The sequence below is a fragment of the Branchiostoma lanceolatum genome, chromosome 3 (genome assembly GCF_035083965.1).
Source record: "Branchiostoma lanceolatum isolate klBraLanc5 chromosome 3, klBraLanc5.hap2, whole genome shotgun sequence".
Lineage (NCBI taxonomy): Eukaryota > Metazoa > Chordata > Leptocardii > Amphioxiformes > Branchiostomatidae > Branchiostoma > Branchiostoma lanceolatum.
The window spans coordinates 13,143,629-13,159,022 of NC_089724.1; the positions used below are offsets into that span (position 1 = coordinate 13,143,629).

The 15,394-nt window shown below is 42.1% G+C and overlaps 1 protein-coding gene across 4 annotated transcripts; it reads right to left on the minus strand.

The window, feature by feature from the left end:
- Positions 1–68: 68 nt before the first annotated feature.
- LOC136430387 (catenin alpha-2-like) lies at positions 69–13,925 on the minus strand. Of its 4 annotated transcripts, XM_066420936.1 has the most exons (22): positions 13,790–13,925; positions 10,704–10,831; positions 10,412–10,601; positions 9,314–9,480; positions 9,055–9,174; positions 8,605–8,868; positions 7,844–7,891; positions 7,094–7,297; positions 6,784–6,861; positions 6,502–6,654; positions 6,106–6,355; positions 5,612–5,812; positions 5,161–5,312; positions 4,601–4,642; positions 4,053–4,116; positions 3,748–3,818; positions 3,374–3,555; positions 3,109–3,214; positions 2,852–2,986; positions 2,383–2,400; positions 1,620–1,745; positions 69–1,332 (listed from the first exon to the last, which is right to left on the minus strand). In XM_066420936.1, exons 2-22 carry the CDS (start codon positions 10,797–10,799, stop codon positions 1,171–1,173), a joined length of 2,829 nt encoding a protein of 942 aa, XP_066277033.1. In that variant the 5' UTR covers positions 10,800–10,831; positions 13,790–13,925; the 3' UTR covers positions 69–1,170. The 4 variants fall into 4 exon arrangements, with proteins under 4 accessions (XP_066277033.1, XP_066277035.1, XP_066277034.1 ...); XM_066420938.1 differs by lacking the exon at positions 7,844–7,891; XM_066420937.1 differs by lacking the exon at positions 4,601–4,642.
- Between the last annotated feature and the right edge of the window lie 1,469 nt (positions 13,926–15,394).

Sequence of the window (15,394 nt, forward strand, 5' to 3'; positions counted from 1 at the left end):
GTAAAACTTCTGATTAGTTTCCCTTCAAGTGGGTCTAATCTTAACTACAAGACAGCCAAACACTAGCATCAGATACCTGCTCGTTTATTGCTCAAAGTAAAGCAAACTACCTGCCCTTAATCATATCCAGGTGCACGTAAGTCAGCAGTATACTTTCAAATCCACCAGATACTACATGGAAAGTTTTATTACATGCAGAGTACATTTTGGTTAGATACTCCCAGCCCAGACTCACTTTTAGTGTATACCCAGCTGGAAGTCACCTTTACAAAAATATCACTTTCTGTCAAACACTAGTATGGCATAGATTCTACCTTCATCTTTACATTTGACACCAAACATGTTCTTTCTACAAGAAAAAGGCACTGCCATCTTAAGAATCATAGTTAACACAAAAGTCAGAGTATCAATTTTCTGGTCACAATTGTGCCCAGAATCTTGAACGTCCAAAAAGATAGCCAGTACAGCAACCTCAATAACAAAGCAATTATGTTTTTGAAAAAGAGTAATTGTTGGGAAACTCTCTCATCATACTTCTTATTGTATCAAAGCAACTTACAGACCCTGGTACACAAAAAGAGACAACACAATGAATAAACTAGTACTATAAAATAGAATGGAATGTGACCGTGGAGTGCAATAAGTGGCAAAAAAACATTCTCTTCCCAGTTCCATGTCAGCTGTGGGTGGTGTCAAGTGTTTCTTCCCACTATTCCATGTCAGGAAAACTGCTCACAATCTGTTGACTATGTATAAAATTATACACTATAAAACCATGCTCACAAATATGTCTACGTTTTAGACAGTGTAATTAAGACTCATTGATTCATCATTCATATCACCACTTACTGGAGCATTTAAAATTCCTTTGGCAAATGCAAGGTAAAACACCATACTTAAAGAATTACAAACTTGATTCCTTCAGGCTTGTCTTCGGTGGTAAAAGTGATTACTTATCTGAATGTATGTTAACTCTTCCCTTAATGCAACAGCAGCATTACTGACTGACCAATGGTAGTGCTCGTAGTGCCAGCATTAGGCCCATTTGTTACGATCCCATACATGGTGTTACAAAGTTTCCATATCAAGCTATACAGGAGATGTAAAAGTTCTATTACAAGCTCATTCAAAGCAACTATACATGTGAACTTCAGTTCATCCGATGGGCCCTTAGAATGTATCTCTGCCCGAGAATTCGCTCAGCGCCTGGATGGGTGAGACGTGCCTTTTCTGTGACCCCTTGCGGACCTTGGCGGACAACTCCTCTGGTTTCTCCCGCCTCACGAGTGGCTTCTTCTCAGGAGCCCTCATCTTCCACATCACCACAGGGGACTGGGCAGAGGGGTCAAGAAGGTTTCATTGAGGCTTATAGTATAAGTCATACACAGAGTTCAACTATACAACAATCCAAAGTGTATCTAACCTTCTACACTCTGACTAAGGCCATGTCACAGTACAAATTTGGTTCTGTAGGACACCCACAAAGTGATATTGGCAAACACAGTCCTTCCAAAATCTTACAAAAAAGTTTAAGACAACAACTTCCCAACTATCTTTAAGGCAACAACATTCCAGCACCTTAGTCTTTCTTTAATACAGACTACAAAGCCAGTACTCACATTGACATTGTGGCTCTTCATGGCCTTCTTGTACTTAGTGGAGGCGACGTAGCAAGACTTGACTGTCAACACCACAGCATTCATCAGGTTCTTAGATGCTGTGATCAGGGAAGTGGCACTGTCCAACTACAGAGAGGAAAGCAAAAATATTTTCATTGGGAGGAAAACCTTGTAAGAACCATTTCAAGAGCTGTCAGAAATGTCCTCATCGTCCCCAAAATCACTAACTACAGAGACAGGACATCTTTTCTAGAAGGATGATATACATGATATCAGTTTATCTGGTCATGTTTGGTGACAGCTAGTTATTTTCTGAATGATCCTAGCTTGATACTTGATACGTTAATTTGCGAAAAGCTGAGACAATATATTTATACCATAGGTTATTCCAAAGAATTATATATTATAAAACTTCAAAGAATTAGAGTTGTGATTTCCTTAGTACAAGTTCAAGACTTTTTCTATGCATGCCATATACAGCATGCCCATTTTTAGTGAAAATAAACTTAACCTTCAAGTTGGTGAAAATATCTCAAATCAAAAGAAGTGGGTGGAATAAAAGAAGTGCAAACTCTGATGATTTGCTAAAATGAAGCCACTTTTGTCTGTAGACCGGAGCTTGGGGAGGTGTTAGTCTAACAGTCTAATCGTCAGGTTTCTGATCTAAGGGTCGTCAGAGGGTTGCTCGAGACTTCAGTCAAAAGTGATTCCACCTTAAGAAATCAGGCAGACTTGACAGACGTCTCAACTTTGTAGAACTTACCATAGACGCCCAGTGTGGCTATCGAATATGAAAATGAAAGAAGAATGGGATTACTGGGCATATCTTGCAAAGTGCAATACAGGTGGACATCTCCTCATACACAGCTGTGACATCAATAAACAACAACTTCAACATGTATGGCAACGAGTATGTAGAGAGATAACAGCACTATACAGGCAATTGTGGTGAGAGCTCGTCCATGGATAGGTTGTACATAACAGTCATGATGAAAACGGGCAAGTCATAGACAGATAACGCAATAATAGAGAGTTATCAAGAATGGCAATAAATGGAAAAAAACACTGAAACTATTTTTACGTTGTTGTAAAGAGAAAATGCTAAGATGCCGTTTACGTCAAATCAATCCATGCTATTGCCTCTAAAGAGGATTTGCTGTCAAATTAATAACAAGAAGCGATGGTGGTTCACGGATGATAAAACAGCATGTTGCTGTTGAAGTAAAACTCACCCCCGACACGCTGAGGTCTCCGCTGATGTTCTGCACCTCAGCCTTCACCTTACTGGCGATGTTGAGCTGGTGGCAGAACAGAGCAATTCTCTGCAAGTACGCCAACAGGTCGTCCTTTGTCTGGGACTCCGGGCACTATGGGGACAGAAATGGGCACGTTATTCATGGTCCCACAGGGCAAAACTGGTTACTGTAAAGTGCTGAATACTGAGGGAGAAGATCAATTCAGTTCCACATTCCAACTGGGCACAACTGACCTGGTCAGCAATGGCTCTGGCCAACTTGTCCATCTTGGTGCCAGCCTCCGCAATCCTCTTGGCTGCGTTGATGACATCCATGGTGGACTTCAGCGGGCCATGGCCTCTGTGGTAGAACAAGTAACAACAAAACTTGGTCAAGTAGAACTTTTATAATGTTACAGGACTCTGTCAAATAAGGCCGAAGGTGCTTGAGAAACTGGAGACTAAGTCCTAAAGTGTGATCTATAGTTAACTAACAAGTTAATAAGTTAATGTCACTAACCGGGTGAAGTCTGTCATCTCCATCATGATCATGCACATCTGTTTGGCCAGGACGATGATGTCATTGCCGCTGTCGTCCCACTTGGCGATTTCTTCGTCCAGCCTGCTCTTCTCGGCACGGAACACCTCCAGCTGCTGAGCGATCTTCTTCTTCTCTTCCTCGGGAAGCTCTCTCATCAGGGCCTGTCAACCATTTTCATTCACTTAGTCAATCAGTCCATCTATAACCTTTCACATGTGGTAAAGTAAGGTAAGGTAAGGTGGGTGACCACCTCAGACTGTCTGAAGCTTTATAAGATGTTTTTCATAGGTAAAATTGCTAGAAGTACCAGAGGTTTCACACTTAAGACTAGGAAAATCCACATGACACCATACCCTGGCACTCTTGCCGCCAAACTCTCCAGCCTGGGATCCCTCCAGCTCTCTGTCATCAGTCATGCGACTTGCTGAAATTATCAAACAGAAAATATATAAATATTATACATCAGACTGAAACATGACTACACAGCAAGGTCCTATAAACCCAATGATGGTTGTTCACCGATTTAGCTACAGCTTAAATCAAACGCAAGTGTCCTGCATAGTGACACCCAGAAAGTCTTTTTTGTTGTACAAACCACGAAATCCTAAAATAATTTTAAACATTCTATTCTTATCTGTTCAAGACCCAGCATACTTACATCTGCTGTGGGTCTCATATGCCTCATCTTCATACTCTGTGTCTGTCTCCAGTTCCTCTGGGCTCTGCAAGGGGGTGCAACTTCATGGTTAGACAGAAAAATTTCAATACATGAAAGGCAGACATTGAACAAGTTGATCTTTCATGTGGGCAACGTGACATTACTACGTTGCTGGTCTACATACAGCATTGTATGCTTTATTTAATTTTACAATTCAACTTAGGGCATGCACAGATACTTTTCACCTATTTTTTTTTGCAATTTCTGAACCAAGAAATGAATACTTTTATACATGTCAAGCACAAATATGCTAAATAATGAAATCATTCAAATTTCAATAGGACAATATTTTGTAAAGGTTGACTTTCCAACACTTTCTTATGCCTCGGAAATACTGTATTAAATCATACAACACATAACAATAAAGCCGTTGGGTATTCCTATACAGCAGGCAGTTGCAAAGCTACCATTCATCTAACTCTAAGTACCCTTCCCCTCAGACTATAGACTGACAAATGTGGCACACAAGACATCAGACTGAGTCTTACCAACAGGGGTGGGCGGAGAGGATTTATATACTCTCCTGCTAACTGCACAGAGGAGACACCAGAACAGGAAGAAGAGCAGAGAAGTGACAACAAACAGGGGCCATGAACAAGTGACATTTATCAGACTAAAAACATGGAAACTAAACATTTGAACAGTCAGGCTCACTTTACACGGGGGACATGCAAACTGGCCAGGTGTGGAACTGTGCTTTCAGTCAAGACAGCGTGGGCTACGTCTAAGCACAAAACGTGTGGAGAAAAGAACCAGACAGAACAAACAGAAGAAAGTCTTCAGTATAAAACACAGAAGCCATGATGCAAGACTTAATGCCAGTGCAGTCTGCCAATACCAGAGGGCAACATGCAGCAAGACTTCTAGTCAGTGAAGCAATGAAAGCCATGCAGCTTTAAGTTTCCTTTTTGGGATACATTTCATTCTTTTTGTCTCAAAAATTATGCCTGCAGTTTATGCCTCCTTTCCAGTTGAATCATGCACTGGAACTAACTAGGCCCTCATCAAAACAAAACACAACTTTAGTGTCAGTTCCAAACAAACGTACCCTGATCATCAGGACTGCCCGCCTGACATCACGGACACCCTCGTACACGTTGCGAGAGGAGTCGATCAGCTCGTTCTCGTCGGTTTCCTTTGGTGGGTCCTGGCTCAAGGCCTCCACCACGATTTCAACACTCTCCGTAAAAGCTGGCATCACTGGAGGGAAAGGGTGAGGTATTTGTAAAAATTTTAGTAAAAATCATTATCAGTTTATATAGACAAATTACAAGCACAAGCAGGTGAAGTTATTTGAGTACTTGTGTGATATGTTCATGTCATGATTAAAAGAAACGTGTCTTGGCCTCAGATGTGTTAGAGTGTGTAAACAATGGAGAAACATGAAATATGACTACTCAACAGACTTTTGTGCAAGAATATGTCCCTCAATTGTTTACCAAATGTACTGGTAACTTTTAACTATACAAAACGGCTACAAATGTCCAAATCACACAAACCTTGGTCACCCAGCAAGATCACAGCCTCCCTGACTCTCTCCGTGTAGATCCCAGGTTCATAGTTGTCCATCTCTGCGTTCACCACGTTACACACGCGGGAGACACGTCCCCTGATGGCCCCAGCTGTACGGTCAAACGAGTCTGCGTCGTTCTCCTGGCGAGCCAGCAGGCACTTGTTGACGTCCTCCAGGATGTGTTGTTCTGTAAAGCACATCACACATGGGATTAGTCGGAACTTCAAATGGTTTGTGGAAAATGGTGGCCTAATCCCATAACCAATAGAGTATCGGTAGCCAAACGGCTACTTCAGTGAAAATTTAGAATAAGTGAAAATTTCAAGAATAAGACTACATGAGACAAAATCTTACACATTTAGAAACTTTTACTGTCTTCATGATCATAAAGAGGTGACACAAATTTCTTCCATAAAAACTGAAACATACAGCAAACACTTTTACGGGTCCAGATAAAGTGTGTTTTATGGCAGAACATACCAGAAACAGCCAGGAAATCATCGATGGATGTGATGTCATCCACGGCCTCCGTCAGCAGGCGCACCTGCGTCTCCCACTGGTCACGGAACACGTCCATGTTCTCCTGCGCGACCTTGCTGCGAGGGCGGGCTGCCAAGGTCAGGGCAGCGTTGATGACTTGAGGACAGAGGTTCTCAATCTGATTGGCTGCCAGGCGGACAAGCTTCACCCCCTCCTCGTTGTTGGACATTGAACAGGCCAGGTTGGCCACCTATGGAGATGAACATTCATTGTCAGAGAGGAAAATTGTTTTGCATACATAATTTTTTGATAGCTTTGATCTGAGTCATCAAAATCTATACAAACCAATATGGATACAAAAGCAGGAGTGACATGGCTCAACATGTCAAAGCTTACCTCAACCAGCTTGTTGGCGTGCTCACGGAACACCTGGGCGTATTCCTTAACCTCCTTCTCATTCCCGCGCTTTGCCGCTTCGATCAGCACCAGCAGGGGAACGTTGGTCTCCAGGAAGGAGTCCGACACGTGGTCCACCACGGCCTTGCGCAGCTGGAAATCACAGAGATCGACAAAAATTAGACTTACAGCAAGTCACATACATACAAATACACAATCAAGGTACTCGGGGTAGAAATGCCTCCATTAAAAAATTTTCCAAGTTAAAAGATTCAGACATACCTGTCTGCGGAGATCCCTGGTCTTCTTGTGCATCCTGTCCACAGCTTCATCCAGCTCCTTGGTCTTCCGCCCACCAGCCTGTGAGACAACACAACTTGACTTTTATCATATGTTACACAACTTACACACACACACATACACACAAAGAAACAACAGAGACTAACAAGCACTACACAACGACAACTGCTTCCCTCTTTTGGAAGCAAAGGATGACTTTTGTAATTTTGGCAAGTACTGACCAATGTTAGCTAATTCCTAACTTTTGCAAGTGACCGTGAAATGTAAGAACTTGAAAGGTCCTTCAACTTACACAGTTCATGTACTCCGTCAGCAGGTCCTGCAGAGCCTGCCTCACAGCGTTACACTCGGCAACGATGCGCTCTCGCCGGTCGTCACGCGTGCACGACGAGTCCGCCATGAGCGCCGCGCCACTGATGATGCTCTCCAGGCGCTCCTCCAGGGACGGGCGCGTTCGCACCTCGTTGTAGCTGGCGGGGTCCATCACGATCTTTTGCTGCAGAGATAGGGAAACAAGGTTTCGTGATTAAATCAATTTTTTTCGTAATAAAGCAAATCCATCCAACCAGTTTATATGGTTACCAAACTTAGATGATGCCGCAGACTTGAAAATTGTCATGACATGTATCACTTCTTGAAAGATTAAAAGCTACAAATCACAACACAAACTGCATGATACCAGTGCAGGGTAAACATGAAGTTCCTGTTAGACCACAACCACAGCATTGTTTTAAAACATGTTGATGCTGGCATTTCTTTGTAAAATGTAGATGTTACTAGTAACAACTTTTTTCTTCATGAAATATGTTAGTGATGCCCATTTGCCTAACTGTAACAGACAGCAGCAATGTTAAAAAAATTATCTAATCTTTGACTCAATGTCATTAGTACAGTGAATACCGCCAAGTACCACTAAGTTAAACACATGCATGTGGTGTCAAGTGTACAAGAGTTTGAGATTAGGCAACAAATAGTGGGAGTGAGACAGGCATGCACTGCTAGGAGAGAGGAACACAGACTGTGAGCTGGGACGTGTACTTACATCGAAATCATCCATAGCACGAGAGAGAAGGTCCCGCCTACGTCGACCCTCCAGACGATAAAAGGAAAATAAAGCCATAGCACCAAACCATAAAAGTAGAAGCAAAGAATGAAGCAGACTTTCCCTTCATAGGAACACTTTGTCAAGACCACTTTTTGTGTTCGTTTTATAGAAAAGTGTCTGAAGGACATTAGCTTTGTATACAATCACTGTGTGAACATCTCTTTGCACTAGTAACCAAAGGAGGCTTTGATATCATATCACGATACAGTAAAGCTGCATCTATCCGTGGTCAAGACAAACTGCTCTGTTGAGAGAAAGTGCTGAGAGGCACCACTGGAATATTGAGTACAGAGAAATAAACAAATCACAGGGATCATAAATGTGGTAACAATAGTGGGAGAGGGGGGCAAGGAAATGTAAGTGACCTCAAGGAAAATACCAACCACCGAAATGTGAAAGAAACAGCACGTACGAATATACAAGGATGTTATGTTGACTGGGGAACACAACATCTGCTTGGCGTTTAGTATGGAGTGTTTCCCCAACCTGGATGTGATGGTAAACTTTACAGCAAACTTTGTTGCTTTTGTGTACTTCAGAATAACACTAAATGCACACATCACTGATCTGAAGGGAAAGGGGGCGCTATGATTTCTGCTTGAAATGCTGAAACAAAAACAGGCCATTCCTGTCAAAATTATGGTATGATGAAATATGTTTTCCCTAGTTTGGCGGGAATCTTGTGCATTATGACTTACATCGAACTCATCCAGTGCTGCAGCCAGCTCGCCAGCCCCTTCATAAGGATGAGGATCCGCAGGTCCGGAAGCCTGCGCCGCGTTGGAGAGCGAGTTGACGGCATCGCAGACCTGTTTGTACACGTAGTCACGGTTGGCCTTGGCTGCAGCTACATCAGGGTGGCGCAGGAAAGCCTTGGAGGCGGTGTACAGCATCATGCTGTTCTTCTTCAGTGTGTTACGAGCAGCTGCCATCTCATCACGGCGAGCTGGGTCAATCAAGTCCTGGGCAAGAATCGGAAAAAATGTTTCATTAATCATAAACATGTGGTGAAAGGCTGTCTGATATGGTAAATTATGAGATTAATTTGACTCTTGTGAAGACTGTTATGTTGTGCTGTCTGTTGGTGTAAAAACCTATTTGTCAAAAGCCACGGGTGTTTTGAGTCACAGAAGACAACAAGCACTTACGTTCTGTCTCTTCATGGCGATATCGTTGAGTCCCACCACATCTTTGCCGTACTGGCGGAAGGCGTTGTTCAGGGCCTGCTGGTCCTGTGCCTGGCGTACCCTCTCAAGGGACTCCTCCACCTAGAGGACCAAGGAAAACAACAAGATTTAACACATGCATATGGCAACCCCAAAAACGTTCACCAGTCCCACCAAAAAGTGTAAATTGGAGACTAAAAGTTAGAAAGTAAAACCACACATATTGTGGGCTCAAACTCACGATGCGGAGGTGCTTCAGTAACATGTGCACGTCAGCCATGTCAGCGATGATGAGCAGTCTGGTGACGGCAGACAGCAAGGCGCGGGCGGCACGCACCATGGCTCCCCGCTTCATGGAGGAGCAGGGGTCGTCCGCAAACTCCTGGGAGGCAGCGTACATGGTGTCCCCTGTGGAATGGAAATTAATTTGTAGTGTTGTAAAAGACTGATTATGTGCTGTGTGAGCTGCAGTCTTGTGTTTTTGCCTTCTTAAAATCTTAATCCACAAATAAAAGCCAAGATGGGTTAACAGATATCAAGGGAGCTTAGCTAATAAGTTTGAAATTTCACCAGACTTGATAGGACTAGCCTATGTGTGGGAGAACTAAAATGGCCATGTTCACCTTTTGCTGTAATTTTTTTAAACACTGACTGGGTTAAAACTTACTAAAACCATTCAGTAAAGCATTGAGCATGGTAGGAGAGAGGACAAAAACTTTTTCTGGGTCATCTCCTGTCCTCCATTATTTTATAAATTACTAGTAGCCAAGTGTCTTGTCACTAAGTTAGTAAACACAGTCCGGCTTGGATGTGCTACCACATTCCTGAACTAGACACAGATGGCTACTCCACAAAAGATACAGAACCCCTTAACAAAAAACCTGGGACAAAAGCTGCAAGAGCATGTGATATCCTGGCCACAAAACAGATGGTACAACCCATGGCTTCCATGGTTAAAGCACAAATCAGCTGGATTTATTATGCCCTTTTGTGTGGTTTTCTAAACATGTGTCTTACAGATGTGTACCAAACTGTCTGAAATCCAGCTCAAGTACGCAGTCGAGGAATTCTATCAACAACACACTGCTATGTCTGGTGACTGTTTGGCATTTCTGTATTTGCTTTGTGGGCAAGTGGTCTCATTCCCAGGCACAAATGTAGGGCAGATCAGGCAGAGAATTCAGCACTCAACTTTACTGGCTTGGACAGAGGTATAACAATCCTCTTGCAACACTGTACCAACATCATGTTCTTGTTTCTGATAGCACAGAATGACACTACTACCAATGCGTTATTCTTTGATATATATGTCTAACCATAGACACGACATCTTTCAAACCTGTCTTCTTGCAGTCATCGATGGCTGCCATCATGTCATCCTGGATGTCTGGATAGTCCTTTGCGATTATCTCCCCCTTGTCGATGAAGGTCTCTGTGGCCTTCTTGACTAAGGCACTCAGCACGTGGGCCTTCTTGGAGCGACCCTTCTTCTTCCCAGAGTTCCCTTTGGTGTTCACAAGTGTTGTGACCTAAGCAAGAAAAATCACAATCACATGAACTTGTTTCAACTTCTGTTTGGAACTGACTTTGGAATCTTCATTGGAAGTTTCAAGATCATTTTGCAGACTGACCTGTGTGACCAGTGGTTCCAGTGTCTTCTCCACAGAGTGTGTCTTGATCTCCAGATTCTTAGGGTCCCATTTCAGGGTACCTCCTGGTGAAGCCATCTTATCCTGTTGTGCTTTAGTTTACTGTCCCACTGAAATATAAAATCAAAAATAACATAATTAGCTAAGTACATGGTAAGTTGCAAGAACATGAACACTCATGTCTATATATGGCAATTGTACAAACTATTTGCCAACAACTGATGGCAAATCAGGGTGCGAAATACCCGGTTGCGCACTTGCGCAGCGCAACAATATTTCGGTTGGCGCAACTTATCTCTTAACCCAGGTTGCGCGGTGCGCTACCTGAATTTTGGGCCGGAGAAATCGATTTTGCGGCAATTACTTGACGAAGTAGAAAATAATTGGACCAAGGAAGCTCACACACCCGTGTGGTGTGCACACACACTCGCTCTCAGTCTCGTAAATTTTCAAACCAAAAATATAAATCGACCCCCAACTAAACAAGTTAATAAAGTTACCGATACTTTTTCACTCGTTTGCATCCATAGTCAACCTGTTTTAATGTGCCTGAAACGCAAAATCTTTCGTCGGAAAGAGAGCGCGGCTCAGCGCTCGGCTCTTTGCCGCCATGTTGAATTCATCGACTCTCGCTGGATATCGCGTGATTGCGCGAGAGTAATGACGTGCAATCTGCAGTACCAGCAACAACTGGTAGAGGGCAGTGTTTGAGTTGCTGTGTATTTCTATGGGCGAAATGTTGCTAGTGTGCCTTTTGGGGGCAAAATTAAAAATTGCAGAAGTGGAGATGGAGCCACTTTACTAATAATAAGCTGGGATTTAAAAAATCTTTACTTGGCAAAAATGATTATAGAATAAACAAAGTTGTTAAAATGTTGTGACAGTGAGATAAAAACTGGACAATGACATAGACTATAATTGTATTTATCTTATGATTATCATACATGTATATCATTAATAACCCACCTGTGAATTTTTCAATAAAAAATATAGGTTATTTTATTCCGGGGGTACTTTTATTAGATTTTGAAAATATGCCCAGTAGCAACTTTTATGTGAGGGATGAGAATAATGTACAGGTACAAGTCCTATTGCAGTGTAACTATTGCAGTGTAACTCTTCCTAGAGCAGAAAAAGCAAAAAGTCTATGGGGGTTGAAAAAAGGATTTATTTGTACTAAAAAAATAGCCGTGTTACACATGAATTGTATAAGTTTGTTGTGGGTTGTGGTGTTTTATTTACATTGTAAATCATTGAATTTTATTTTGAAACAAAAGCACATTTTAGCACCAGTTATATTGTTAAAGGCTATTTAATACTATGTAGTACTACTTACAAAATATAATTTCAAGAAATCAGTGAATTTTAGGTGGGGCAACCTGAAATTCTGACGGGCAACCTAGCTTTCTACCCAGGTTGCAGACCGTGCAACCTGGCTCAAAAAAGTATTTCGCACCCTGCAAATACTGTAACCAGACACAGGAAGGACTGTTGTCCTTCAGCTTGTTTACCTCAAGGCTGACACAACCAGGCGACCACTTTCTAGGTCAGACAACAAAGTGCCAGGATCATAGGATGTATTAGTGTGATGCCAGCTGCAGGTTGTTTCAAATCCAGCTGCTGCAAGTTAATCTTTCTTGCTAGGATCAATGACAGGCAAAATATTTATGAACGGCTGCTGCATGTAAGACTCAACTTGTCTGCCTTAAATCATATTTTGACTTCCTAATCCTATTCAACTTCCACTCAAAGTATGAAGCTGAGCTTTAAAACAAAGCACCTAATATATTTCTACTGGTCTTGCCCAAAAATACATCTATACACGCTAACCAAACCTGTCTTTCCTTTTCATATTTTATTTCATCAAGGTGTGAAGTTTCCCCAACAATACTTCTATTGACATAGGAGACAAGACGTTGTCCTTCCACTGTTGAAGTTCCACATCATGTCTAACATCTTGGTTTCACCTTTGGGATTCTCCAAGAAAATCAAAATTAGAGGCGTGACCAACAATATCTGGTCCCAATAACTTCAGGCAGTTGGTTGTGAAATAGTCATTTTTACTTATAAGTTATTGGCTGCAGTGTTGAACAAAATATTCATGGTCACAAACGTGACAAATCCAATAAAAGTACAATAAAAATTTAACACCTGGAAGTCTGTTTGGTTCCAGCTTTAATTTCAATCTACAAACTTGTTTGCACTGTTTTCTCCCCGTTACAGTCATGGGGTTCAAACAGCCATGTTTTTGGAAGTGCTAACTTTCCCACAGGACCCACTGACACTGGGTAAACAACAGTACACAGGGCAGACATGAATATCTGTAAAATACACAGACTACTGGGACTGTCAATAAAAACGTGAAAAACAATTGGAGATTTATTCTGATGTCATAATTCTCTGTTCCTGTGATCCTGACCCTAGGAAATAGATACTGAGTCAGTGGAAAATGTGAAAACAAAGCCACAACAGTGACTAAGCAGAGTAAACCAATTTGTCTTTATATAGCTTCATCACCAAAGTTGGGAAGCTATAATTTTTGAAAGGCAATGATTTCAACAATTTTGCATATATTAAACTACAGTGCAGAGAACGTCCGTAGGAAAATAATGTAAAAGGGTTATACAGGAAGAGAAGACGTCAGACTGGAGCTCAACAAGTGATCTACGCACAAGAAGAATGATGTAAACCGGAAGTTATTTTGCCTTGATTCAAATTTCCGAACGCCATGTTGGCTGTCAGCCATCACTGCAAAATAAGGAGGCAAACGAACCACCCAAACACCAGCTTATTCCAACATTCATACTAAAAATGCTGTCATAGCTCTACAACCGACATAAGGAATCAGTACATAGCAGCAACAGATGTTCCTGATCTTGCTAATGTTGAGGAAATATTATACTGGCCAAAAATGCGTGATCTAAAGAGACGCGCGTGGGGAGGGCGAGTCGTGATCCGGACTTGGGACGTTTCAGTTCCCATATCGTTCAGCCGTTTGCCTCTAAAATATACAAAATTGCTACAGATTAAGTCGGAAAAACTTATCAACAACATGATGAGAGCCTTACCTTGCAGAATTCTAATCGTATCTCTCCGTTGCAGACGGAATATTACCCACTTAGGAAAACTAGGCGTCCGACGCAAAACAACTGTTATTTGACTCCACCTTCACTTTGTGTGGGCCAGTCTGGGCTGTTCCTCCTAGTGTTTCACCTCCCTGTGGGAACAGGTACTTCCGGTTGACTTCGATATTTCTTTTTACTGGAGAATCGAATCTAAGAAAGAATGAGTTTTTAAGTTATCCTGTTTGAAAGAGTTTATGAAAAAGTTATAATATTTAGTCAACGCTTTATGTTTCTAGCGAGACTTCTTTGTGATTGTCTTATCGTTCCGGAGGGAGGAAAAATAGATCGGCACATTCCTGAGATCTTCACACTGCCCCGCGATCACGTGACCGATGATGTCAGGGTCTGGGAACGAGAGCGCGTCCGTTACAACCCCGGGTTATTGACACACCTGAGGAATTTAAATGTCGCCCTGTTACCTAATATGGCCATGCCGGAGGTGAGACAACAGCAACGGCCGTGAAAAGTGACGTACAGGAGTAGATCACAGGTGCTATTTCTACAACAGTGGGAGAAAAGTGGGTCCAAAATTCCAAAGGCTCTAAAGGGTCCTAAAGCGCTATTAAAGAAGTCCAAGAGCCCTATTTGAACCTCCTAGCCTTGGGAAGACTCAATGGATTTTCTGATAAAGTATCAATATATCCCTCTTCCTTTCAGAAGTCTCCACCGCACTGAAAGAACTTTATATTCGTGCTTGCTTATTTTCATGCAGTGTCCGAAAACTGAGACAGTGAGGAGTTTAAGATCGTTTAAGTTTACACGAAAACCAGTGCAGTGCAAAGCCGCAGGTTCCGTTTATAACACCATAATACCGCCACTAATCATTATACCGCCAGATCTAAAAAGCGATGAATTTTAAGAGATCTACTCGTGCAGCAACAGTGATTTCTGAGGTATGCACACTTCAGACATCAAGGTGTTTGATACACTCTAAGAAAGGCCTCAATAACGAGGCATTCGAACTAGGTCAAGTGTTTTCGGACCCTTATCATGGCAGGCTAGCGCATCATGGGAAGAACATATCATCACGCCATGCATCGCACGTTGTTCGCTGGATTTGCATATGATAATCGCACGTGCTTCAAGCTCAAGACGATTATTTAAACAACAGCAAAATAAAGTTTCGTTTACTTCTTCTACTTATAACGTAAACGTTACATGACGGAAATGATTTCCTATAAGACTGGAGTGCCGACGTCAGAATTACCTGTGTGGGCGATGATTCCTAAACCGGTATCAGAGGCAGACATTTCTTTTTCCTTTCTTCTAAGTTACTGATAATTTCCTTTTATTTTTTCCTCATAAATTTGTTAACGTTAACATCAATTATTTCTTTACTATTTCTTAATTTTCCTGTCTTTTCTAATACTTTACTTCTTCGTTTGCTGTAGAAAAGACGCACCTAACAAGTACAAGGAGAGTTTTCTCATCTCAAACCATCTCAGGCAGCATTCTACTACTATGGTCTCACAGCGTCATCTAGCGAGTCAAATACGCAATGCAGGTTTTGCACTGCATCACGATTTCCAAGCGTTGGGTGGCGCTGTG